Genomic DNA, 23,970 nt, shown 5'->3' on the forward strand with positions numbered 1-23,970 from the left:
AGCCGGCACCCCCGGAGCGCGTCCAGCCCCCCGGAACTGCCACCCCCGCCAGGGACACCCCCGCACCCGCCACCCCCCGGAACTGCCGCCCCCGCCCCCGCCGCCCCGAGACCCCCACCGCGAGAAGGGGGTCCCCGCGCCGGTGTCACCCGTGGGTCACAACCGCGCGCTCCCCACGCACCTGCCCCCCCGCCCGCCCCCTCCCGCTGTGCCCACGCGTGTGACAGGGGGGACATTGCGGAGGGGGTCCATGGGCACGGCCGGGGGTGGGCACCCCCTGCGCCCCCCCGCACACCTGTGCCCCCGCCGCAGCCCTGCTCGCAGCCCCACCTGTGCCCCCCCCACCTGGGCCCCCCCCCCGCACCCCCACCCCTCCCGCCCGGGTCCTCCCCGCCCCCCCCGCCTCCCCCCCCATTCCCGCGCGTGGGTGCGTGTGCGCACGTGTGCGCGCGCGTGACGGCGGGTGCCAGCGCGTGTGCGTGGGACAGCGCGCGCGGGGGCGGCGCGGGGGGGGCTCGGGGCTCGGCACTGCTTGGGGGGGCACCCCCGAACCCCCCCAACCCCCCCCGAACCCCGCTCGCCACCGCCGCCCCGGCCCCGCCCCCCCGGACCCCGCACCCCCGGGGCGCCCCCGCACCCGAGCCCCCCCTCCCCGCAAACCCGCGCCCCCCGGGCCCCCGGCACCCCCAAACCCGGCTCACCTCCCTCCCCGGCAGCCGGGACCTCGCCATCCGCGCCCCCCCGGGGACCCAAACCCCGGGCACGCCCCGCGCCCCCAAACCCCGCACCCCCCCCAGCTCCCCCCACCCGCACCCCCAGCCCCGGCTCAGCAGCGCCCGGCGGCCGCCCCGGCGGGCGCTCCCCCGCTGCCCCCACCCCGGGCACCCCGAGCCCGGGCACCCCCCGCGCCCCCAACCCCCCGCGCACCCCCAAACCCAGCCCCGCCCCCCCGCACCCACCGGCCTCGGCGGCGGCTCCAGCCCCGGCCCGGCCCCGGCGGCGGCAGCGGCGGGAGGGGCGGGCCGAGCCCCCCCCCACTCCTCCTCCTCCTCCTCCTCCTCCCACCCCCCGCGCCCCCCGGGCTCCCCCCGCCCCACCCCCCGCCCCCCCCGCGGGCTCCGGGACCCGGCGGGGCCGCGCGGCCCGGCTGGGGCGGGGGGGACCCTTGGGGGTGTCCCACAACCGGGGGGTCCCAGGTTTGAGGGGTCCCCCTCCTGCGGGGGGGCGGGGGGTGATGTCTGGGTTCACAGATTTGGGGGGGGCTCACATTTTGAGGTGGTCCCACACTTGGGGGTCCCACACCTGGGGGGCTGTCCCCCATTCGAAGGGGGTCCCATTTTGGGGGGCTCCTCTCATATTTGGGGTGCCCCCCCGTAGGGGAGGGGTCCCACATTTGTCGAGGGGAATATCCTGCCTTTGGGGGTTTGTCCCAAATTTGGGGGGGTGTCCCACACTTGGGGGGGGGTCTCACTTCTGGGAAGGTGCCACATTTGGGGTCCCGTATTTGGGTGGCGCCACTCGTGGGGGGTCCCAGGTGTGTCCCAACCTTTGCCACCCGTGTCACGTGTGCCACCCTGTGTCAGGGCATGGGCCCTCCTGGTGCCACGTGTGTCCCCCGGCAGGGACAGGGACACGCCAGGGGACAGGACCATGGACAGGGCCAGGGACAGGGCCGGTCCGGGGACAAAGCAGGGGACAGGACCATGGACAGGGACAGGGCCAGGGACGGGGACGGGGACAGGGACAGGGACAGGCCAGGCTCCGATGCTCCAAGACTTTATTCACCCCTGGACACAGCGAGTCCGGGGTTCCCCCAGACCGGGAGGCCACAGGCCCGTGGGGTCCCCTGGGACACTGTGAGGTCCCCTGTGACACTGTGGGGTCCCCCGGGACACTGTGGGGTCCCCCGGGATGCGGGGCAGGTCCCTGCAGTGCTGGGGGTCCCCCCATCCCCACTCGGGGGGACAGGGGGACATGGCCCTGCCAGCTCCTCGGTGCCAGGGAGGGTTTGGGGGTCCCCGCGGGGTTTGGGGGTCCCCACACCACTGGGGGGGCTTTGGGTCCCTCCTCTCTGGAGAGGCCGGGGAGGTCCCCGCAGCCCCGTGGTGCCCCGGGACCTCTGGGGGGTCCCTGGACCCCCATTTCTGAGGGCTCTGGGGATCCCCCTCCCCTGTGGTGCCCCGGGGGGATTTGGGGGCTCCCCGCACCCCCAGTTCCGGGAGGGTTTCCGAGGTCCCCGCGGCCCCTGTGCGCGGGGGGTTTGGGGGTGCCCCACGGCGGGGTGCCCATCAGCAGCGCCGGTGTCGGGGGGCCGGGGGGGTCCCCGCAGGCTCCGGGCGGGGGGCTCCGGCCCGGGGGGACCCCTCCTCAGGGCAGCCACCTCTCGGCACTGGGGGGACAAGGGGGGGGTCAAAGGGGGGGAAGGGAACCCCCAAACCCCTTCTGGGGGGGTTGGGACCCCCAAATCCCAGATCCTGGCTGGAAGACTGGGCGTGCCCCCTCCCCCAGCCCCCCGCCCATCAGGGAGGGGACAAAGGGAGGTAAAGGGGACCCCCCAGTGCCCCCCAGTCCGGGGTGGAGCAGGTACTTACAGGGCAGAACCGTAAAGCTGCAGGGGAGGGGAAGGTGAGGGGGGTTAGGGGGGCACAGGAAGCCCCCACACCCCAACCCCCATCCCCAACACCGGGGTAACTGGGGGGGCCCCAGAGCCAGGACTGGGGCAACTGGGGCCCTACAGGTGGGATCTGAAGGGGTGCCTTCCTCAGCCCCCCAAAACCTCCCCCGCCCCCCAAGATCCCCCATCTCCCGTACCCCCCACAGCCCCCCAAAACCTCCCCCGCCCCCCAGATCCCCCCATCTCCTGTACCCCCCACAGCCCCCAAAGCCCCCCAAAACCTCCCCCCGCCCCCAAGATCCCCCATCTCCCGTACCCCCCACAGCCCCTAAAGCCCCCCAAAACCTCCCCCGCCCCCCAAGATCCCCCATCTCCCGTACCCCCCACAGCCCCTAAAGCCCCCCAAAACCTCCCCCGCCCCCCAAGATCCCCCCATCTCCTGTACCCCCCACAGCCCCCCAAAACCTCCCCCGCCCCCAAGATCCCCCATCTCCCGTACCCCCCACAGCCCCTAAAGCCCCCCAAAACCTCCCCCGCCCCCAAGATCCCCCATCTCCTGTACCCCCCACAGCCCCCCAAAACCTCCCCTGCCCCCCAAGATCCCCCCATCTCCCGTACCCCCACAGCCCCCAAAGCCCCCAAAAACCTCCCCCGCCCCCCAAGATCCCCCATCTCCCGTACCCCCCACAGGCCCCCAAAGCCCCCTCCCAATCCCCTCAGCCCCCCAAGCCCTCTCCAACCACACTCAACCACCCAAAATCCCCCCCAGATTCCCCAGCTCTCCCAAAACCCTGCAGCCCCCCAGAGCCCCCAGGCCCCCCAAATCCCCCCCAGCCCCCCCAAGCCCCCCGCCCCGTCCCCACTCACGAGTGCAGCCCGTGCACCCCCCCCTCGACCTGCGCCGCCACCGTCCTGCGCTCGAACTTCAGCTCCCCCGCGAACATCATGGACCTGGGGGCACGGGGGGTCGGTGGGGCGGCCGGGACCCCTCCCCGCCCTCCCGGGGCCCCTCCCGCACTGACCGGAGCGCCGAGAGGCTGCGGGCGCCCAGGTCCTGGCAGCCGTGCTGCAGCCCGGCCAGCAGGTACGGCACGAACTTGTGGATGGAGCCCTTGTCCTGCACCGAGCCCGACACGCCCTGCGCCACCTTCACCGCGTCCCCCTCGCTGCGGGGCACACAGGGGCTGGGGCGGCGGCCGGGGGCGGCTCCCCGGCCCCCCCGGCCCCCGGGGTACCTGAAGTAGCGTTTCTGGCTGCCCGGGCCCTGCTCCATGGCGTCCAGCGAGCCCATGCCCCGGTACTGCTTCAGCCGCACGCCCTCCGAGAAGAAGAACTCGCCCGGCGCCTCCGTGGTGGCCGCCAGCAGCGACCCCATCATCACTGGGGGGACACCCCGTCAGGGACCCCCCCGGCGGGCTGGGGGGCGTGAGACCCCGCCAGGATGGGCTGGGGGCCGCGGGGCCATCTCAGGCTGGGCTGGACTGCGGGATCCCCTCGGGGCACCAGGGTGGCCACGCCACCCCCTCCGGGTGCCCTCTGTGCCCCCCGGTCCCCCCTCATGCCCCCCGTGCCCCCGGGCTCACCGGTGGAGGCTCCCAGTGCCAGCGCCTTCACGGCGTGCCCGGGGCTGCGGATGCCACCATCGGCGATGACGGGGACACCGAAGCGCCGCGCGTACTCGGCCACGCGGTACACGGCCGTGGCCTGGGCACGGCCACACGCCAGCACTGCTGGGACAGGGACACTGTGAGGGACACTGAGAGACACAGCCTGGGCACGGCCACACGCCAGCACTGCTGGGGACAGGGACAGGGACACTGTGAGGGGACACGGAAATGGGCCAGGCACAGCCACCCTGCCATGGGGACAGGGACACTGTGAGGGACACCATAATGGCCATGGCAATGGCCTGGGCACGGCCACAGACCAGCACTGCCATGGGGACAGGGACAGGGGATCAGGGACAGGGACACTGTCATGGGGGCAGGGGGACAGCGGGTACAGGGCCACCCCGAAGGGCACACTGGGGACACTGCAGGGTGTCCAGGGGCTGCCAGGGTGGGCTCAGGGGTCCCGGGTGCCACCCACCTTCCTGGGTGATGCAGATGGAGCCGCTGCCCATCCCCACCCGCAGCGCGTCCACCCCGGCGTCGATCAGGTTCTTGGCCTGGGCCGCTGTCACCACTGCAGGGACACCCCGAAATGGCACCCCGACCCTGCCCAGGGCACCCCAAAACGGCACCCCGACCCTGCCCAGGGCACCCCAAAACGGCACCCCGACCCTGCCCAGGGCACCCCAAAACAGCACCCCGACCCTGCCCAGGGCACCCTGAATCCCGCCTCAGCACTGCAGGGGTGCACCCCAAACACGTAGCCCAAAAGAGCAGCCCAAAAGTGGCACCCCAAATCCAGCCCCACCCTCCCCAAATCCTGCCCCACTAGGATGGGGGGCACCTCAAAAACAGCCCCCCAAAATGGCACCCAAATCCCACCTCAGCACTGCAGGGGCACCCCAAATCCCACCCCCATTTGCCCCTCTCTTTTGGGGTGACCCCACTTCCCCCACTCCGCAGTGCCCCCCCTGTCTGGGGTCTCACCGTTGCCCCCCACCACCTGCAGCTCGGGGTACTTGGCCTTGATGTAGCGGATCATGCTGAGCTGGTACCGCGAGTTCCCCTGCGAGGAGTCCTGGCCGGGTTTTGGGGTGCGGGGGGCGGGTTTTGGGGTGCCGCGGGGGGAGCAGAGGGTTGGGGTTCAATGAGCGGGGGGTACCCCCAGGCCCCGCCTTTTTGGGGCACCTCCCCCCCAGCACAGCAGGTCCATCCCTATCCCCAGACCCCATCCCCTCCCTTTTGGGGTCCCACGGCTTTTGGGGCGCCCCCACCCTCCTGTTCTTAGGAACACCCACCCACCTGCACCAGCGGCTCCACGCCCATCCCTCCATCCCCATCTCCTTCCCCTCTCTTCCATCCCTGCCCGCTTTTTGGGGCCTCCCATTTCTGGGGATCCCCGTTTCTGGGGCCCCCCATTTTCGGGGTCCCCCACAGCAGCCCCCTGAGGTCATCCCCCCCCTCCACCAGCAGCTCCATCCCCCCATTCCTCCACCCTCAGCCCCCGTTTTTGGGATGCTCCCCCTCCCCCATTTCGGTGTCTCCCCTTTTCCATCCCCCCATTTTGGGGTCTCACATTTTTCGGGGTGCTCTCACCCCCCCATTTTCGGGGACCCCTCCACACCCACCGGCACCACGAGCTCCCCGCCCTGCCCGGTTGCTCGGGCCCCGTGCCCTTCCTCCCTGTCCTCCCCCTCATCCCCTCAGGGTTTTGGGGTGCCCCCGGTGCGGGGTGCCCGCACCAGCACCACGAGGTCGGCGCCCGCCTGCACCAGCAGGTCCAGCCGGTATTTGTCGTCCTCGCGGGTGCCGATGGCCGCCCCGACCCGCAGCTGCTTCCGCCCGTCCTTGGAGGCCGCCGGGTGCTCCCGGTTCTTCTTCAGGTCCGTGCGCGCCATCAGCGCCACCAGCTCGTCACGGCTGTTGACGATCGGCAGCTTCCCTGCGGGGACAGCGCGGGGACAGTCACCCCAGCCGGGGACAGCGCGGGGACAGCGCGGGGACAGGGGGCGCAGGAGGGACCCCCAGAGCAGGGCCATGGGGGCCACCAGCTCGACACTGCTGGCCACCGCCAGCAGCTTCCCTGGGGACAGGGGGACAGTGGGGTCACCCAGGGGTGGAGGGCACCGGGGGCTGCAGGGACACGGGGACATGGAGGTGACACCAGGGACAGGGGGACATGGAGGTGACACCAGGGACAAGGGGACATGGAGGTGACCCCAGGGACAGGGGGACATGGAGATGACACCAGGGACAGGGGGACATGGAGGGGACACCAGGGACAGGGGGACACAGAGCTGACCCCAGGGACACAGGGACATGGAGGTGATCCCACCAACAGGGACACAGGGCTGACCCCAGGGACAGGGGGACACGGAGGTGACCCCAGGGACAGGGGGACATGGAGGGGACACCAGGGACACAGGGACATGGAGGTGATCCCACCAACAGGGACACAGGGCTGACCCCAGGGACAAGGAGGGGCCTGAAGGATGGGGCAGTGATGGCCACCAGCTCACCAGTGCTGGTCACCATCAGCAGCCCTGGGGACACATAAGGGGACAATGTGAGGGGAGGGGAACGGGGACAGGGGACATCCCCCATGGGCTGCCCAGGGTGGCACCAAAGTGCCCCCGCGTGGAGGTGACCACTGGGGGGGACACCTGGGAGGTGCTGTGGGGTGACAGGGGACTTGGGGGCTGTGACAGGTGACTCAGGGGGTGACAGGTGACTCAGGGGGTGACTGGTGCCCCCCTGCACCTTTCTTGCTGCGCTGCAGGATCTCGTTGGCCTCTTTGAGGGTGACACCAGCTGGGGCCACCACCAGGTCCCTGCGCTTGGTCATCACCTGGGGACACAGGGACCCACGTGCCACCGGCATCAGCACAGGTGCTGGCACTAGCACTGTCTGGCACTGCCACCGTCACTGTCACCAGTGCTGGCACTGATCCTGGCACCGGCACCTCCACTGCCACCAGCACTGTCACCATCACTGTCTGTCACTGTCACATGCACTGGCACTGTCACAGGCACGGGTACTGTCACTGTCACCTGCACTGTGTGTCACTGTCACCTTCACTGTCACCTGCACTGGAGGGCCCAGGGCCACCGTGGGCAGCCCCCGCCCCGCCACGGATCTCTCCATCCTCCTGCATCCCACTGTGCCCCACATCCCACATCCTGCAACCCTGCCCCACATCCCACTGTGCCCCACATCCCACATCCTGCAACCCTGCCCCACATCCATCCTGCCCCACATCCCACTGTGCCCCACATCCTGCAACCCTGCCCCACATCCCACTGTGCCCCACATCCCACATCCTGCAACCCTGCCCCACATCCATCCTGCCCCACATCCCACATCCTGCAACCCTGCCCCACATCCATCCTGCCCCACATCCCACATCCTGCAACCCTGCCCCACATCCATCCTGCCCCACATCCCACTGTGCCCCATATTACACATCCTCCAACCCATTCATCCCTGCCCTACATCCATCCTGCCCCACATTACTCCATCCTCCAACCCCGCCCCACATCCCACCCCTGCCCTGTGTCCCAGCGTGCCTCACATTACACATCCATCCATCCCTGCCCCACATTACACAAGCCCCCAACCCACCCCCACACCCCACCCCACCCCCTTATCCCACCCCACCCCCCTGTCCCAGCCCACCCCTGCCCCGCTGTCCCCCAGCCCACGCCCACCTCGGCCAGGGGGGTGGCCCTGTCCCCCTCGCGCAGGAAGTCGATGTCGCGGGAGGTGACGATGCCCTCGAGCCGCCCCCCCAGGCGCCCCGAGTGGGTGACCGGGACCCCCGAGAAGCCGAGCCGGGCCTTGGCGTCCCACACGTCCCCCACGGTGTGCGCCGGGCTCATCACCAGCGGCTCCGTGATGAAACCCTGCTCGAACCGCTGGGGACACGGGGACACGGGACTGTCACCGGGACACGGGGACAGGGGACTGTCACCGGGGGTGCGGGGACACGGGACTGTCACCGGGGCACGGGGACACAGGACTGTCACCGGGGCACGGGGACACGGGACTGTCACCGGGGGTGTGGGGACATGGGACTGTCACCGGGGGTGCGGGGACACGGGACTGTCACCGGGGCACGGGGACACAGGACTGTCACCGGGGGTGCGGGGACACGGGACTGTCACTGGGGGTGCGGGGACACGGGACTATCACTGGGGCACGGGGACACGGGACTGTCACCAGGGCACGGGGACACGGGACTGTCAACGGGGGTGCGGGGACACGGGACTGTCACCAGGGCACGGGGACACGGGACTGTCACCAGGGCACGGGGACACGGGACTGTCAACGGGGGTGCGGGGACACGGGACTGTCACCAGGGCACGGGGACACGGGACTGTCACCGGGGGTACGGGGACACGGGACTGTCACTGGGGACGCGGGGACACGGGACTGTCACCGGGGGTGCGGGGACACGGGACTCACCGGGACACGGGGACACGGGACAGTGTCACCGGGGGTGCGGGGACACGGGACTGTCACTGGGGACGCGGGGACACGGGACTGTCACCAGGGGTGCGGGGACACGGGACTGTCACTGGGGCACGGGGACACGGGACTGTCACCGGGGGTGCGGGGACACGGGACTCACCGGGACACGGGGACACGGGACAGTGTCACCGGGGGTGCGGGGACACGGGACTGTCACTGGGGCACGGGGACACGGGACAGTGTCACCGGGGGCATGGGACAGTGTCACCAGGGGGGCTCAGGGACACGGGAGAGCATCACCCGGGAGCACAGGGACATGGGGGGACAGTGTCACCGGAGTCACCGGGTGCTCAGGGACACGGGGGGGCACAAGGCCAGGGCACACAGAGGGGACTCCCAGCGTGGGTGCTGACGGCCACCAGCCCAGCAGATGGCCAGCCTGTGCCAGGGGCCACCGGGGGCCACCGCAGGTCGCTGGCTCACCTTGACCTTGCGCACCTCGCTGGCCTGGAACTCGGGGGTGCAGTTGTGGTGGATGATGCCGATGCCGCCGTTCAGCTGGGGGCACACGGGGGGCACGGGGGGCACGGGGGGCGTGGGTTCCGGGGCACCCCCGGCTGGGCACCCCCCTCGCACCCCTCGGGGACGGTGCCCCCCCAGTCTGACAGAGCCCCCCCCGCCCAGACCCCCCAGGTGCCTCCACAAGCCCCGGATGTCCCCCGGATGTCCCCTCAGTGCCCCCGAGATGCCTCCACCCATGTGGGCGCACCCCCACCCGTGGGGACAGCCGTGTCCCCCTCGGTGACCGTGTCCCCCCTGTCCCCCCAGTGTCCTCCCTGCTCACAGCCATGGCGATGGCCATGTCCCCCTCGGTGACCGTGTCCCCCCTGTCCCCCTTGTCCCCCCAGCGTCCCCCCAAGTGTCCCCCCCTGCTCACAGCCATGGCGATGGCCATGTCCCCCTCGGTGACCGTGTCCTCCCAGTGTCCCCCCTGCTCACAGCCATGGCGATGGCCATGTCCCCCTCGGTGACCGTGTCCCCCCAGTGTCCCCCCTGCTCACAGCCATGGCGATGGCCATGTCCCCCTCGGTGACCGTGTCCCCCCAGTGTCTCCCCTGCTCACAGCCATGGCGATGGCCATGTCCCCCTCGGTGACCGTGTCCCCCCAGTGTCCCCCCAGTGTCCCCCCTGCTCACAGCCATGGCGATGGCCATGTCCCCCTCGGTGACCGTGTCCATGGGGGATGACACCAGCGGTGTCTTCAGGGTGATGGTTCGGGTCAGCGCCGATGTCAGGTCCTGGGCGAGGGGAGCACCCCTAAAATCCTGACCCTTCCCTGAGAACGGGGGGCCCTGACTCCGCCTGAGCCCCCTGCCCTCCCAGCAGCCCAAAAGCACGGGGACCCTGCCCCCCCCGACCACCCCTCGAGGGCTGGGGTTCCATGAGCCCCCACACCCCAAATCCTGCAGGGACCCCATGGGCATCCCCCAGCCCCAGAACCACGGGGGGCCCAGGAGGGGATGGGGGCACAGGGGTGTCACTGAGGGGGTCCTGGGCCAGGGGGAGCCACCCCGGTGGGGACGGCACGGGGGGGTCCCGGGAGGGTCCCGGGGGGTCACTCACCACCTCATCAGCTGTGAAGTCGATGTATCCGGGGAGGATGAGGAAGTCACTGTGGGGGGACACAGGGCTGGGACCCCCCTGTGACCCCAAACTGACCCAGACCCACCAGGGGGGGGCACCCGAGGTTGGGGGAGGCACCGAGGGAGGGGGGACGTGCGAGCTGGGGGGTCAGGGGGGTCCTGGGGGGGTCTGGAGAGGTTTCTGGGGTTCCTGAGGGGTGGCAGTGGGGGTGCAGGGGGGGTCGGGGAGTCCCTGGTGGGGTTCCCGTGGGGATTCCCTGGGGCTGCCATGGGGCGAGTCGGGGCTTCCTCGGGGGGCCCTGGGGCAGTCTGCAGGCACCTGTGAGGGTCAGGTGGTGCCAAGGGGTCAGGGGGTTTTGGGGTCGGGGGTCACCCGCACTTGTAGGTGAGGCCATCGGCGCAGGCGAAGAGCTGCTGGGCCGTGAGCCCATCCTCGGGCACGTAGCCGGCACCGCTGATCAGCTGCTGCGCCATGCTGCGGGAGGGAGGCTGGCACCGGCACCGGCACACCGGGACACCGGGACCCCGGGACCCCGCCCCACCCACGGCCACGCTGCGGGACGGAGGCTGGCACCGGGATCCCCCCGGCACAGCCCCGGGGTCTCCCCGGGACCCCCTTCCACACCAGGAGCCTCCCGGGACTGGGACAGAATTCCCCCCCTCCCCAGGCAGGACTGGGACTCCCCCCGCACCCCCTCCTCACACCGGGACAGGGACGCCCCACCATGGCGGGGACCCCCACCCGCACCGGGGCTGAGGGGGGTCCCGGCGGTTCATGGGGGGAGTTCCTGAGGGGGTCACAGAGGGGTCACTCTTTCGAGGGGAGTCCCCGGGCGGGGCGGGGGGGGGGTCCCGTGGGGGTTTTCAGGAGGGATCCCGGGCCCGTGGGGGTCCCCGGGAGGTTCCTGTTGGGTCCCGCGGGGGTCCCCGTGGGGCTGTCCCGTTCCCGTGGGGGTCCCCGTGGGGCTGTCCCGATCCCGTGGGGGTCCCGGGGGTCCCCGTGGGGCTGTCCCGTTCCCGTGGGGGTCCTGGGGGTCCCCGTGGGGCTGTCCCGTTCCCGTGGGGGTCCTGGGGGTCCCCGTGGGGCTGTCCCGTTCCCGTGGGGGTCCCGGGGGTCCCCGTGGGGCTGTCCCGTTCCCGTGGGGGTCCTGGGGGTCCCCGTGGGGCTGTCCCGTTCCCGTGGGGGTCCCGGGGGTCCCCGTGGGGCTGTCCCGTTCCCGTGGGGGTCCCCGTGGGGCTGTCCCGATCCCGTGGGGGTCCCGGGGGTCCCCGTGGGGCTGTCCCGATCCCGTGGGGGTCCCGGGGGTCCCCGTGGGGCTGTCCCGTTCCCGTGGGGGTCCCGGGGGTCCCCGTGGGGCTGTCCCGGTCCCGTGGGGGTCCCGAGGTCCCCGTGGGGCTGTCCCGATCCCGTGGGGGTCCCGGGGGTCCCCGTGGGGCTGTCCCGATCCCGTGGGGGTCCCGAGGTCCCCGTGGGGCTGTCCCGTTCCCGTGGGGGTCCCGCGCGTTGCGCTCCCGCAGCGGCCCCGGCGCAGGGCGGGGCCATGGGCGGGGCCATGGGTGTGGTCGGGGGCGGGGCCGGGCCGGGACTGGCCGCCGCAGCCCCCCCCCCCCTCCCAGCCTGCCCAGCGCCTCCAGCGCGCCGGGAGCGGCCCCAGCGCTCCCGGTGACCCCCGCCGGACACCAGGGACCCCCCAGCGCTCCCGGTGACCCCCGCCGGGCACCACGGACCTCCCCATCCCCCAGCGCTCCCAGTAACCTCTCCCGCAGCCCAAAGACCCCCCCCATCCCCCAGCGTTCCCAGTAGCCCCTCCCGCACCCCCCGGTACCCCCCCGTGCCCCCCAAGCTCCCACCCCCCCACCGCTGCCCCACACCCCCCGTAGCCCCCAGTACCGCCCCCAGTGTCCCCGCGCCGCCGCTCCCTCCCGCCCCAGTTACGCCCCGGTCCCTCCCAGTGCCGCCGGTCCCGCCCTTCCCTCCCGCGGTGCCCCCGGTGCCGCTGCCCCGGTCCCGGGGTGCCCCCGGCGCGCCCCGCTGGCTCCCAGTGCCCCCAGTAACCCCAGTACCTGGGCTCCCCCTCGCCCATGGCGCTGAGCGCCGCCGGGGGCGGGGCCTCGCGACCACGCCCCGGGACCACGCCCTCGGCCCGGCCCCGCCCCCCCCGGAGCTCCGGGGACACCGGAGATCGGTACCCGGGATCGGGCACCCCCCGCTCTGGGGGTCGGGGCAGCCCCGGGGGCGGCGCTGAGCGCCCCTCTCGGTGGGTACACCCCGCGTTTGGGGAAAAATCCTTTATTTTGGGGGCTCCCGTTTGGGGGGTGTATGCCTCTGTTGCGGGGGCGCCTCCTGCACCTGGGTGCCCCCCCTTTTTGGGGTGCGCCCCTCTGTTTCGGGTACCCCCTCTTTTGGGCACGCTTCCTTTCTCGGGCAGCAACGCCCTGTGTCGGGTGCCCGCCGTGTGTTGGGGGCTCCCCGTTGCGGGTGCACCCCTGATTTCGGGGTGCCTCCCCGCTGGGGGGACACTGCTCTGCTTTGGGTGTCCCTCGGGTTCCCCCTGCCGCGGGTGACTCTGGGGACAGCCCGCGCCCCCCGGGGCTGTTCGTGCGCCCGTAACGAGCCCCGGGGGATGGGGCGGCAAAGCAGCCGCACCTGTGAGCACCTGTGAGAGCTTCTGTGAGCACCTGGGTGAGCGCCTGGGTGAGCGCCTGGGTGCCCTGCCTGCACCTCTGATCACTTGTGTGTACACCCGTGATCAATCACCTGTGTGCGCACCTCTGATCACCTGTGTGAGCACCCGTAATCGATCACCTGTGAGCCCTGCGTGCACCTGGGTGAGCTCCTGCGGTCGATCACCTCTGTGTGCCCCTGTGATCACCTGAGTGCCCTGCCCTCACCTGCGATGCCCTGGGCGTGCCCTGCCCGCTCCCCCCAGCGCTCACCCCGCCGCCCCTGCCCGGGGGTCGCCCCCATGCAGTCCCGGGGTCGGTGCCCCCCGAGGTGGGTGCGGGGCCCGGCACTGCGCCCCCCGCAGGCCGAGCCGGGCCGGGGGGGCACTGCGCCCCCCCCCCCCCGGCCAGGGCAGCGCTCCCCGCCCCCTCCAAGGTGACCCCCCCCGTGTCCCCAGGTGACCCCCCCAGCGCAGGGACCCGCAGGGAGCAAACGGAGCCCACGCGAGGCACGGACGCGGCACGGACACCCCCACTGACCCCCCCCACTGACCCTCCCCACACTGACCCCCCCATCACGGACCCCCACCCCACACTGACCCCCCCCCGTCACGGACCTTTCCCCCGGCTCCGAGCCCCCGGGACCCCCGGCACTGCCCCCCCCCCCACGGCCCCCACAGAGCCCCCAGCCCCCCCCGCCCCCCTTACCTGCCCTCCCCCTGTCCCGCGGGGGTCACCTCGCCCTCGGGGGACTCTGGGGGCGCTTCCATGGCGGGGGGGGTCCCGCTGGTGCCGGGGGGGTCCGTGGGTGCCGCTGCCAGCGGGACCCGGTGTCCTGGGAGGGGGGACGGGGGGGCGGCACCGCCCCCTCGGCTCCGCCCACCCCGTGGGGTTCGGTCGCGACACGGGGGAAACTGAGGCACGGGGCGGCGCGGGGTCCGCCCCACGCTCGCGGGGAGGTCTCACGGAGGGGGGTCACGCACAGGGGGGTCCTCCCGGGTCCCCCCTCCTCGCCCTCCCCCGCCCCACAGGGTGGGGGTCGCACTCCCAGCCCCTCCGAGCGGCGCAGGGGGGACACGCGTAGGAGCGCGACACGCGGGGGTGGCGGGGGGACTCGGGGGTCGCAGCCTGTGCCCCCCCCCCCCCCCCCCGGGCCATTTGCAGCCGCGGCAGCTGCCGGGGATTAACGCGGCCGGGATTAGGGGGGATTTGGGAGGGGGGTCGGGGCGGGGGAGGGGCAGGAAGGTAATGGGGGGGCGGCGCTGCTCCGCCCAGCGCTCCCAGTATGAACCAGTATAACCCAGCTGTCCGAGCGTGTCCCAGCACTGCGCGCTGCGCGCAGTGCTCCCAGTACATCCCAGTACATCCCAGTACCCTCAGTGCTCCCAGTGCACCCAGCTCTCCCAGCACGCCCCAGTATGTCCCAGTACATCCCAGTACACACCAGTTCGCCGCGCTCCCCGTGCAGCCCGGTGTGCCCAGTGTTCCCAGCACAAACCAGCGCACCGCGCTCCCGGTGCCCCCCAGCGCACCCCGCTGTCCCCGCACACCCCGGCGCTCCCGGTGGCCGCGTCGCCGTGCGGTGCCACCCGCCGGAGGTGACCCGCCGGTGCCGGTGACCCCGGGGATTAGCGACAAACTCCCGCTCAAGCCTCTTAGCGGGGGCCGCCCACGGCCACGGGGTCACGCGTGGGGGAAGGGCACCCCGGTGGACCCCCACGGCACCCAGGGGACCCCCGGGGCACCCCAGTGTCCCCCGCACTCCAGGGCCCCCCCGCGGCACCCAAACCCCGCGCGGGGCACAGGGACCCCACGGCGCCCTCGTGGCACCTGGGGGACGCCCAGGGGACACTCCGCCCCCCCGGCCCCATCGCCCCCGCCCCGGGACCCTCCCCACGGGGGGCAGGGGGACCCACGCCCCCCTCATGGGGCAGCGCAGGCAGCTCCGCTTAAGGGACGCGGCGCCTTTAAGGGGCGTGGTCAGGGAGATACCGCCCCCAGGGGCGGGGCCAGGAGAACGCGGGAAACGCCCAAATGGGAGCGGGGACGGGGGGAGTGTGACAACCCCCGGAATATCGCAGTGACACCCCCAGTGACACCCAGAGCACCCCAGTGACCCCCCCAGTGTCTCCCAGTCCATCCCAGAGCACCCCAGGGACACCCAGCGTCACCCCCAGTGCGAACCAGGGACCCCCAAGAGACCCCCCCCAGTGACCCCCAGCACACCCCAGTGTCTCCCAGTCCCACCCAGTCCATCCCAGCGCTGCCCAGTCCCACCCAGTCCCTCCCAGCGCTGCCCAGTCCCAGTTCCCAGTCCCTCCCAGCGCTGCCCAGTCCCACCCAGTCCCTCCCAGCGCTGCCCAGTTCCCAGTTCCTCCCAGCGCTGCCCAGTCCCAGTTCCCAGTCCCTCCCAGCGCTGCCCAGTCCCACCCAGTTCCTCCCAGCGCTGCCCAGTCCCACCCAGTCCATCCCAGCGCTGCCCAGTCCCACCCAGTCCCTCCCAGCGCTGCCCAGTTCCCAGTCCCTCCCAGTGCTGCCCAGTCCCACCCAGTCCCTCCCAGCGCTGCCCAGTCCCACCGAGTCCCTCCCAGCGCTGCCCAGTTCCCAGCAGTGTTTCCAGGTGTTTATTGAGCCCCCCAGCGCGGCCCCCGCCCCTCAGCACTCGATGGAGTCCTCGAGCAGCTGCAGCAGCGGGGGGGGCCCGCGGGGGTCGCCCCCCGGCGCCTCCTCCAGGCTCTCCTCGCTCACCTCCTCCAGCGCGGGCAGCGCCCCCGGCGCCCCCCGGCGCCCCCCGGCCGCGGGGCTGCCCCCCCCCTCCGCGGGACCCCCCGGCACCTCGCCGGGGCTGGGGGCGCGGGGGGGGCTGGGGCTGCCGCGGGGGGCCGGGGGCGACCCCGCCGGGGATCCCCCCCCGGGCGAGCCCCCCCCCGGCCGCCCCACGGAGTTGGCCTGGGGTTTGGGGGCGGGGGGCGCCTGGGGGGCCGGCGGCGGCGGCGGCGGCGGCGGGGGGGGCGGCGGGGGCGGCGGGGGCACCTCGCCCACCTCGCTGTAGCCCTCGTTGGGGTAGTAGAGCCGCGGGGGGCTCGGGGGGGACTTGCCGGCCTGCACCTGCGGAGGGGACAGAGGGGTCAGGGGGGCAGGGGACACCCCTCACACCGGACACCCCCACGGGACCCCCTCCCGCGCGGGGACCCTCCATGGGAGCCCCCCGGCACCGCGACCGCCCCGCGGGGTCCCCCCTGCACGAGGACCCCCCATAGGGACCCCCAGTGCTCCAAACCCTGCCCAGACCGGGGGCCCCCCGTGGGACCCCCCCGGGCACTTCGAACACCCCAGGCACAGGGACCCCCCCCACAATTGGTTGGGGCCGCCCCCCCAGCACCTCACCGCCCCCCCCCAGTCCCGATGGTGGGACCCCCCCAGCACCCCAATGTCTCCCCAGTACCCGGGACCCCCGTGGGAGCTCCCATCACCCCGACTCCCCCCGGCAGGACCAGCTCGGGACCCCCCCATGGGACCCCCCCATGGGACCCCGACCCTCCCCAAGGGACCCCTCCTGATGGGACCCCCTGGCACAGGGGACCCCGCATCCCCCTTTGGGGGGGCTCAGAGCAGGGTGACTCTCCCCCCCAGCATTTTTTGGGGGTCCCCGCCCTCTCCCCCCACTCACCGGCTGGAACCACCTCAGGCTCTGTGGGGGGGAACGGGGGGGTCAGCTGGGAAACTGAGGCACGAGGGGGGGCTCCCTCCTTCCCGCAGCCCCCAGGGCCGGGCACCCCCTTCCAGCCCCCCAGACCTGGGAACCGCCTGCCTACGGCCCCCCCAAACCAGCAGAGCCCCCATCCCACAGCCCCCTCAGACCCAGGAGCCCCCCTTCCTTCCCAGCCCCTCAAAAAGGGGACCCCCCATCCCCCCCCGGAGGGTCCCCGGTCCCGCAGCGCCCCCCTTGACCCGGGGACCCCTCCCCTGACCCCAGACCCGAGGGTGGGATGAGGGTGCCGGAGGTTTGGGGAGAGCTGGGGGTCTGGAGCGGTTTGGGGGTGCGGGGGCCACTGGGGGAGCTTTGGAGGTTCGGGGGGAGCTCCGGGGGAGCAGGTGGGGGTGCCCGGGGGCTGGGGGGCCCCTACCACGTTGGGGTGCTTCTCGATGGCGAGCGCCGCCCGGTCCGCCGTGCGCTGCTGCCGCCGCCGCCGCCGCCGCGCCCGCAGCGCCAGGAGCGCCAGCAGGAGCACGGCCCCGAGCAGGAGCAGCGCCCCCGCGCCCCCCGCCACCGCCCCCGCCGGCACCCCCCGCCCGGCCGCCGGCTCCGAGGGGTCCCGGGGGGCTGCGCGACAGAGGGGACACGTCAGCGGGGGGGACAGAGGGGACACGTCAGCGGGGGGGACAGCAACGGAGGAGCGGGCGGGGACAAACCCCGGCACGGCCCGGGGGGCTCCGAGGGGTCCCGGGGGCGCGGGGAGGGGGGGACACATCCCATCCCGGGTGGGGGGGATCCCATCCCGGGGGGGGACCCCATCACGGTACGGGAGTGGCTACGGGACCCCGTCACCCTGGGGAGCTTGGGGAAAATCCATCCCTGGGAGGACACAGTGCTGGGGGGGCCCCTCTTCACCGGGAGGGGATCTGGGGAGACCCCATCACCAGGGGCAGGGGTCTCTGGGGGGTGCCCAGTGCCAGGGGGCAGGGGGATCCCTAAAAAGGGTCCCTGGGGGGTGTTCCAGTGCCATGGGGATGGGGACGGTCCCAGAGGGGTCCCTAGGGGGTTTCTGGGGTTCCCCCTCCTCCGTACCTGCCTGCCCTGGCCACAGCACCTCCAGCTCCACCGTCGTGTTCGAGGTCTCGCCCGATTCCTCGTCCCGTGCCAGCACCTGAGGGGGAAGGGGCATGGAGGGGGCAGGGGGACGTGGTGAGGACAGGGGGTACACAGGGACATGGCTGTGGCACCGGGGGGACACACAAGGGTGCATGCAGGTGCCCCCAAGCCTCAGTGTCCCCTCTGTCCCACCCCGTGTCCCCTCTCTGGTGCCACCCAGCCCTTGGTGCCCCTCTGGTACCCACAACCTCCAGCCCCACCTGCCCACCCAGTGCCCCTCAATCCTCTGTAGCCCCCACATGTCCCGAGCCCCCCTGCCCCCCAGTCCTCCCCAGCCCCCCTGCCCCCCAGTCCTCCCCAGCCCCCGCTGCCCCCTCACCTGCAGGCGGTAGCTCTGCCCGGGCCGCAGCTGATCCGCCTGGGCCACCAGGAGCCCGTTGGGCATCACCTGGAACAGCTGCTGGCTCTGGTTGGCGCCCTGGCTCAGGGTGTAGCGCACCTGGGGATTCACCCCCTGCGGGCCGGGGGGGTCAGCTCCTGCCCGCATCCCCCCCCGCCCGGTACCTGATGGCTGCCCACTGCCCTACCTGCATCCCTACCTGTGATCCCTCCCTGTGATCCCTCCCTGTGATCCCTCCCTGTGATCCCTACCTGCATCCCTACCTGTGATCCCTACCTGTGATCCCTACCTGCATCCCTACCTGTGATCCCTACCTGTGATCCCTACCTGTGATCCCTACCTGCATCCCTCCCTGTGATCCCTACCTGCATCCCTCCCTGTGATCCCTACCTGCATCCCTACTCACCCCACACCTGTCCCTCTGCCCAGATCCCCTTCCTGCACCTTCCCTCACCTGCATCCCCTCCTTCATCCTACTTTCATCCCTGCCTCCCGACCTTTTCATCCCACCTGCATCCATCCCTGCCGTCATCCCTACCTGCACCACTCCCCGTGCCCCGCCCGCCCCTACCTGCACCCGCTGCTCACACCTGGTCTGCAGCCTCACCTGCCCGCCCTGCCCTCATCCCCTGCCCCGCTCACCTCGGGGAAGTCGGGGTCGTGTGCGCGCAGGGCGAGCACCTGCCCGCCGAAGGTGAGCAGCAGGGCGGCGCGGCGCGGGGCCGCGGGCACGAACGCGCGGTACCGGGCGCGGGGGAAGCGCGGCGGGTGCCGGTTCGGGGCCAGCACCCGCACCAGGGCCCGCGCCACCGCGTACTTGGAGGGGTCGTTCACCTGCGAGGCCTGGGGGGACACGGGGGAGACAGGGGGTGTGGAGGGACACGCGGGACACCCAGGTGTCACCCACTGCCACCAGCTTCCTGCACCCATGGGGGCTTCCCGGAGCACCCCGGGCAGCTCCCACCATCCCAGGAGCCCCCATCTCCCCGGGGAGCCCCCAGCCCATGCCCCCATCTCCCCAGGGAGCCCCCAGCCCCTCCCCATCGCTCCGGGGACCCCAGCCCAGCCCCCACCTCCCCCGTCCCGCCCACCATGACGCTGAGGCAGATCTCGGGGGTCTGGCGGCTGCTCTCCACCGCCCGCAGCAGCGTAATGGCCCCGGTGACGTTGTCGATGTGGAACCTGCTGCTCTCCTGACCTGGGGGGGCACAGAGATGGGGACCCCCGAGACCCCCCCGGACCCCCCACCTGCCTCCTGTCCCCCGGGGCAGCCCTGAGCGAGGTCCCTGATGTCCCCCCCCATAATTCCTGGACCTTCAGGGCGAGGAGGACCCCCTTAGTTTGAAGGGGGAGGGGGGCGCACAGGGACGGCGGTATTAACCCTTTGACCCCCAGTGTGGAGGAGGTTTAACCCCTCTGGTGCTGGAGCACCCTTGGGTGCACCAGGGGTTGACCCCCCCCTCACGCCGGAGGGGGGATTAGGGCCCCCCCAGCTCAATCCCTTTATTCAATTTGCCCCGGTGGATCTGGCAGTTGCATTGTGCTCACTTGGACCCCCCTGGCACAGGGACCCCTGCCAGGGACATCCCCTCACCACAGACCCCCCCCCGTACGGGGCACCCCGGCAGTGCCAGGGACTGGGGGGCGCAGGGCGGCCCCGGGACCCACCGCGGGCACCACGGCCCCCTCTGCCCCCCATGTCCCTGCCCACACACCCCTGTCCCCATGTCCCGGCCCACGTGTGTCTCTGTTGTGGCGTCCTCGTCCCTGTGTTCCTGCCCACGCGTCTGTGCCTACCCCGTGTCCCCACCTCCCTGCCCTCCTGTGTCTGCGTGTCGCTGCCTCCCACGTCCCTGACCGCCGCGTCCCCCCGTGTCCCCTGTCCCTCCTACCTGCCAGCAGGGAGTAGGTGATGGCCGCCCGCAGCCCCCTGTCCCCGTCCTCTGCATAGACGGCGCCGGGGCTGAAGCTCAGGGGACCGCCCTGGGGACAAGGAGGGGACACGGAGGTGTCCGGCTGAGCCCTGCGGGCCCCCCCGGCCCCGTCCCCGCGGTGTCCCCAGGGTCCCGTGTCCCACCTGGAGCTGTCCCTCGGTGACGTTGGCGGTGTAGACGGGGCTGGTGCAGACGGGGGGGCTGTGGGGGGCGCGGGGGGTGCAGGGCAGGAACTGGGGGTACTGGTCATCCCCGTCCAGCACATTGACCCGCACCCGCGCCGAGGCGTTGAACCGCTCCCGGGTGTTCATCTCCTGCGGGCAAAACGGGGCACGGGCCGCCCCAAAACCCGCTGGGGGGCACGGAGAGGCACAGGGACCCCGAGGGACAGGGACCCCGAGGGACAGGGACCCAATGGCACAGGGCCCCACAGGCACAGGGACCCCGAGGGACAGGGACTCCCGTGTAAAGGGGACCCCGAGGGACAGGGACCCAATGGCACAGGGCCCCACAGGCACAGGGACCCTCGCGGCATGGGGGGGGACACTCAGGGACCCCCGTGTAAAGGGGACCCGGAGGGACAGGAGCCCCCAGCCCCAGGCAGGAGTGGGGGTCGCAGCCGGGGGCCGTGGGGTCCCGCCGAGTTCCCACCACGGGGTGGGGGGGCCGGGGGGGCCGAGGGGGCCGGGGTGGGGGCGGGGCGCTGGAGGGGGGGGGGGGAGGGGGCGCAGGTGGCCCATTAAGGAAATGAGGGGGATTGAGGGCAGGTGACAGGATCACGTCACCCCCAATTAGCGGGGCCGGCGGGGACGGCCGGCGGGCGTGGGGGGGTGGGCAGGCCTGGGGGGGGACCCCCACCTGTGCAACCCACCCGCGGCGTGGCCGTGTGGGGGGCGTGACCCCGAGGAGGTGCGGTGGGCACGAGGACCCCAGACCCGCGGGCGGGGGCTCTGTGAGGGCTCGGCGGGGCTGGGGTCCTCCCCGGGCCCCGTTCATGAGGGCGGGCAGGGGTCCCACAGGCGGGGGTCTCGTGTCAGGGTCCTGCACCAGGGTCCCACAAGTGGGGGTCCCACAGAGGGAGGTCCCATGTCCGAGTGCCTCGGGTGAGGGTCCCACGGCCACGGGGAGAGACGGGAGACGCGGGGGGCGCGCAGCAGGGTCCCGGGGCGGGCGGGGGTCTCACCACGGCGGTCACGACCACCTCGAGGTGCCGCCGGCTCTCGAAGTCGAGGGCCCGCGCCAGCACCACGCGGCCGCTGTTCGGGAGGTCGATGCGGAAGAAGCGGGCGTCGGGCTGGGGGGGGTCGGTCAGGCCGGCAGATGGCCCCGGCCCCCCCGCGCCCCCCGCCCCCGCCCCGGCTCACCGAGGCCGTGTCGATGACGTACATGAGCGTGTCCCCGTCCGCGTCCTCGGCCTGGGCGCTGAACACCACCGAGTGCACCGGCGCCAGCTGCCCGCGGGGGTCACCAGGGGGCCCGACACCCCCTACTCCCCAAGCAGAGCCCACACCCCTGAACACCCCCCATGGTCCCCAAACAGCCCTGAGCTGCCTCCTGGGGTCACCGGGGGGCCGGGACACCCCCAGCACTCAGGAACACACCCAACATCCCCATTCCTGCTTTTGGGTGTCCCCATCCCTTCTGGGCACACCCCCTGGCACAAACTGTCCCTGTGCCCATGACCCCGACTGTCCCTGTCCCCAGACCATGCACATGGCCATCCCTGTCCCAGTGCCCATCTGTGCCCCACCACAGTGACCATGTGCAGGACATGTCACCCCCCGTGTCCCCAGCATGTGCCACTGTCACCTCGCTGACGTTGTGGGTGAGGACAGTGGCCCCCTGGAAGTGGGGCCGGTTGTCGTTCTCGTTGAGGACCTGGACGATGATCCGGAACTCGACCTGCCAGGGCCGTGGGGAGGGACACAGGCAGTGACCAGGATGGCACTGGGCCCCCAGAGCCCCCGGGGTCCCCACTGCGTGTGGCCCTACCGGGGAGGAGCCGTCCTCGGCACACGTCAGGGCCACCATCAGCACCGGGGACTCCAGCTCCTGCGGGGACAGGGCACAGGGGACATGGGGTGACAGGGGGGCTGCCCCAGGGGACATGCTGGGGTCCCCAGCCAAGCAGGAGGGTCCCAGCTGGATGGGGCAGGATGATCTGGGATCGAGGGGCTGTGGGATGGATGGACACAGCACGGAGGGAGCGTGAAGGGATGGACGCGGGATGAACACGGGATGGACACAGGATGGACACGGGATGGACACGGGATGGACACGGGAGTGTGGGATGGACATGGGATGGACACAGGAGCATGGGATGGGCATCGGATGGACACGGGATGGACATGGGATGGACACAGGATGGACACAGGATGGACACAGGACTATGGGATGGACACGGGATGGGCAGAAGAAGGAGGATGAATGGAACATGGGCAGATGATGGTAGACCCAGGGTAGATGGAGTATGGATGACAGACAGAGGATGGACACAGGTGGGCAAGGGATGGACACAGGATGAAGGGAGGATGGACACAGAAGGATGCAGGATGGAGGGATGGACACAGAAGGATGCAGATGGACCCCGGGTGGGTGGAGGATGGACACAGGGTGGATGGGTGTGGATTCAGGACGGACAGTGGACACAGGATGGATGCAGGACGGACACGGACGGACGCCCGACGGACACAGGACGGCTGGAGCGGGACAGGAGCCCGGGGGTGTCCCCGTGGTGTCACCTCTCGGTCCAGCGCCCGCCCGGCCGAGACGTTGAGCCGGACGCTGCGCCCGTCCAGGTAGAACCAGGCGGCGTCGGCGCCCACCAGGCAGAGCTGGAGGCCGGCGCCGCCCCCCGCGCCCCCCGCGTCCCCCGGCGGGGGCAGCCGCGCCACCAGGCTGCCGTGGGCGCTGTTCTCCGCGATCTCCGTGAACAGGTTCCCGAAGCCGCTGCAGCCGTCGCCCCGGGCTGCCGTTGTCGCGCCGGGGATGGGCACACGGGTGTCCGTGGGGGGGTGGCCCCGCGGGCCCCCGGCCCCCGGACCGCCATGTCCCACCCCCGGCCCCCTCTCCAGGTCCTCCCCTACCTGTTCCCTGCTGACCCCCCGGGGTCCCTCGTGTCCCCGCCCCAGGGTCCCCATATCCCCCGCCCAACAACTCCATCCGCACTGCCACCTCCGCCCTCAGCCCCCCCGTGTCCCCAGCAGCCAAGTCCCACTCCCTGGACCCCCAGCATGGCAGCTCTGTGTCCCCCAGGGTCCCCACCCCCGAGTCTCTGTCCCCAGGAGACCAGTGGGCTATCAACCCCAGTGTCCTGCTCTCGGGTGGCATCTTTGGGTCCCCCACAAGGCCCTCGGTGTCCCCGTGCCCTGGGGCCCCACCTCTCACGGTTGTCACTCTCAGGGTCCCCACCAGACGCCCAGCGGGTCCCTCCCAGCCCCGGTGTTCCCCTCAGGTGTCCCCTGTCCGCCAGGTGCCCCCAGGTGCTCACCTGTGGCCAGGTGCAGCGCCAGGCAGGCGGCCAGGAGCGCCGGGCAGGACGCGGCCGCCATGGGGACACGGGGACCTCGGGGGGCGCCTGCAGGGGGGAGGGAGGAGCGGGGCTGCCGCCCCCGGCCCCGCGGCCCTGTCCCTAGCCCCCTCCGCAGTGTCCCCCCAGCCGGACAGCCCCGGTGACAGCACTGACACCGCCCCGAGGTCCCCTTTCCCAGGTCCCTGTGCCCGTGTCCTCATCCCTGCCAGCTCCCCTCTCCTGGGGTCCCCAGCGCTGTCACCGCTCCGGACCCCCCTTCCCCTGGGACCCTCGTGCTTGGCTGTCTCTG

General features: G+C 72.3%; 2 protein-coding genes across 3 annotated transcripts; both read right to left on the reverse strand.

The window, feature by feature from the left end:
* Positions 1–1,760: 1,760 nt before the first annotated feature.
* Positions 1,761–12,458, reverse strand: IMPDH1 (inosine monophosphate dehydrogenase 1). 2 transcript variants are annotated; one of them, XM_059847687.1, is made up of 16 exons: positions 12,403–12,458; positions 10,718–10,813; positions 10,319–10,367; positions 9,892–9,993; positions 9,179–9,253; positions 7,933–8,139; positions 6,985–7,072; positions 5,967–6,166; positions 5,212–5,302; positions 4,703–4,798; positions 4,198–4,341; positions 3,850–3,994; positions 3,637–3,780; positions 3,482–3,565; positions 2,592–2,608; positions 1,761–2,389 (listed from the first exon to the last, which is right to left on the reverse strand). In XM_059847687.1, exons 1-16 carry the CDS (start codon positions 12,420–12,422, stop codon positions 2,289–2,291), a joined length of 1,659 nt encoding a protein of 552 aa, XP_059703670.1. In that variant the 5' UTR covers positions 12,423–12,458; the 3' UTR covers positions 1,761–2,288. The 2 variants fall into 2 exon arrangements, with proteins under 2 accessions (XP_059703670.1, XP_059703669.1); XM_059847686.1 differs by lacking the exons at positions 9,892–9,993; positions 10,319–10,367; positions 10,718–10,813; positions 12,403–12,458 and adding an exon at positions 9,540–9,573.
* A 3,199-nt stretch (positions 12,459–15,657) lies between these two features.
* On the reverse strand, positions 15,658–23,700 carry LOC132328197 (cadherin-related family member 5-like). Its single transcript, XM_059847956.1, has 16 exons — positions 23,640–23,700; positions 22,891–23,117; positions 22,142–22,201; positions 21,959–22,051; positions 21,514–21,600; positions 21,333–21,443; positions 20,293–20,463; positions 20,108–20,198; positions 19,307–19,413; positions 18,858–19,058; positions 18,195–18,329; positions 17,792–17,870; positions 17,130–17,326; positions 16,673–16,693; positions 16,045–16,110; positions 15,658–15,951 (listed from the first exon to the last, which is right to left on the reverse strand). Exons 1-16 carry the CDS (start codon positions 23,698–23,700, stop codon positions 15,658–15,660), a joined length of 2,001 nt encoding a protein of 666 aa, XP_059703939.1.
* Between the last annotated feature and the right edge of the window lie 270 nt (positions 23,701–23,970).

Source organism: Haemorhous mexicanus, chromosome 5 (genome assembly GCF_027477595.1).
Source record: "Haemorhous mexicanus isolate bHaeMex1 chromosome 5, bHaeMex1.pri, whole genome shotgun sequence".
Taxonomy (NCBI): Eukaryota; Metazoa; Chordata; class Aves; order Passeriformes; family Fringillidae; genus Haemorhous; species Haemorhous mexicanus.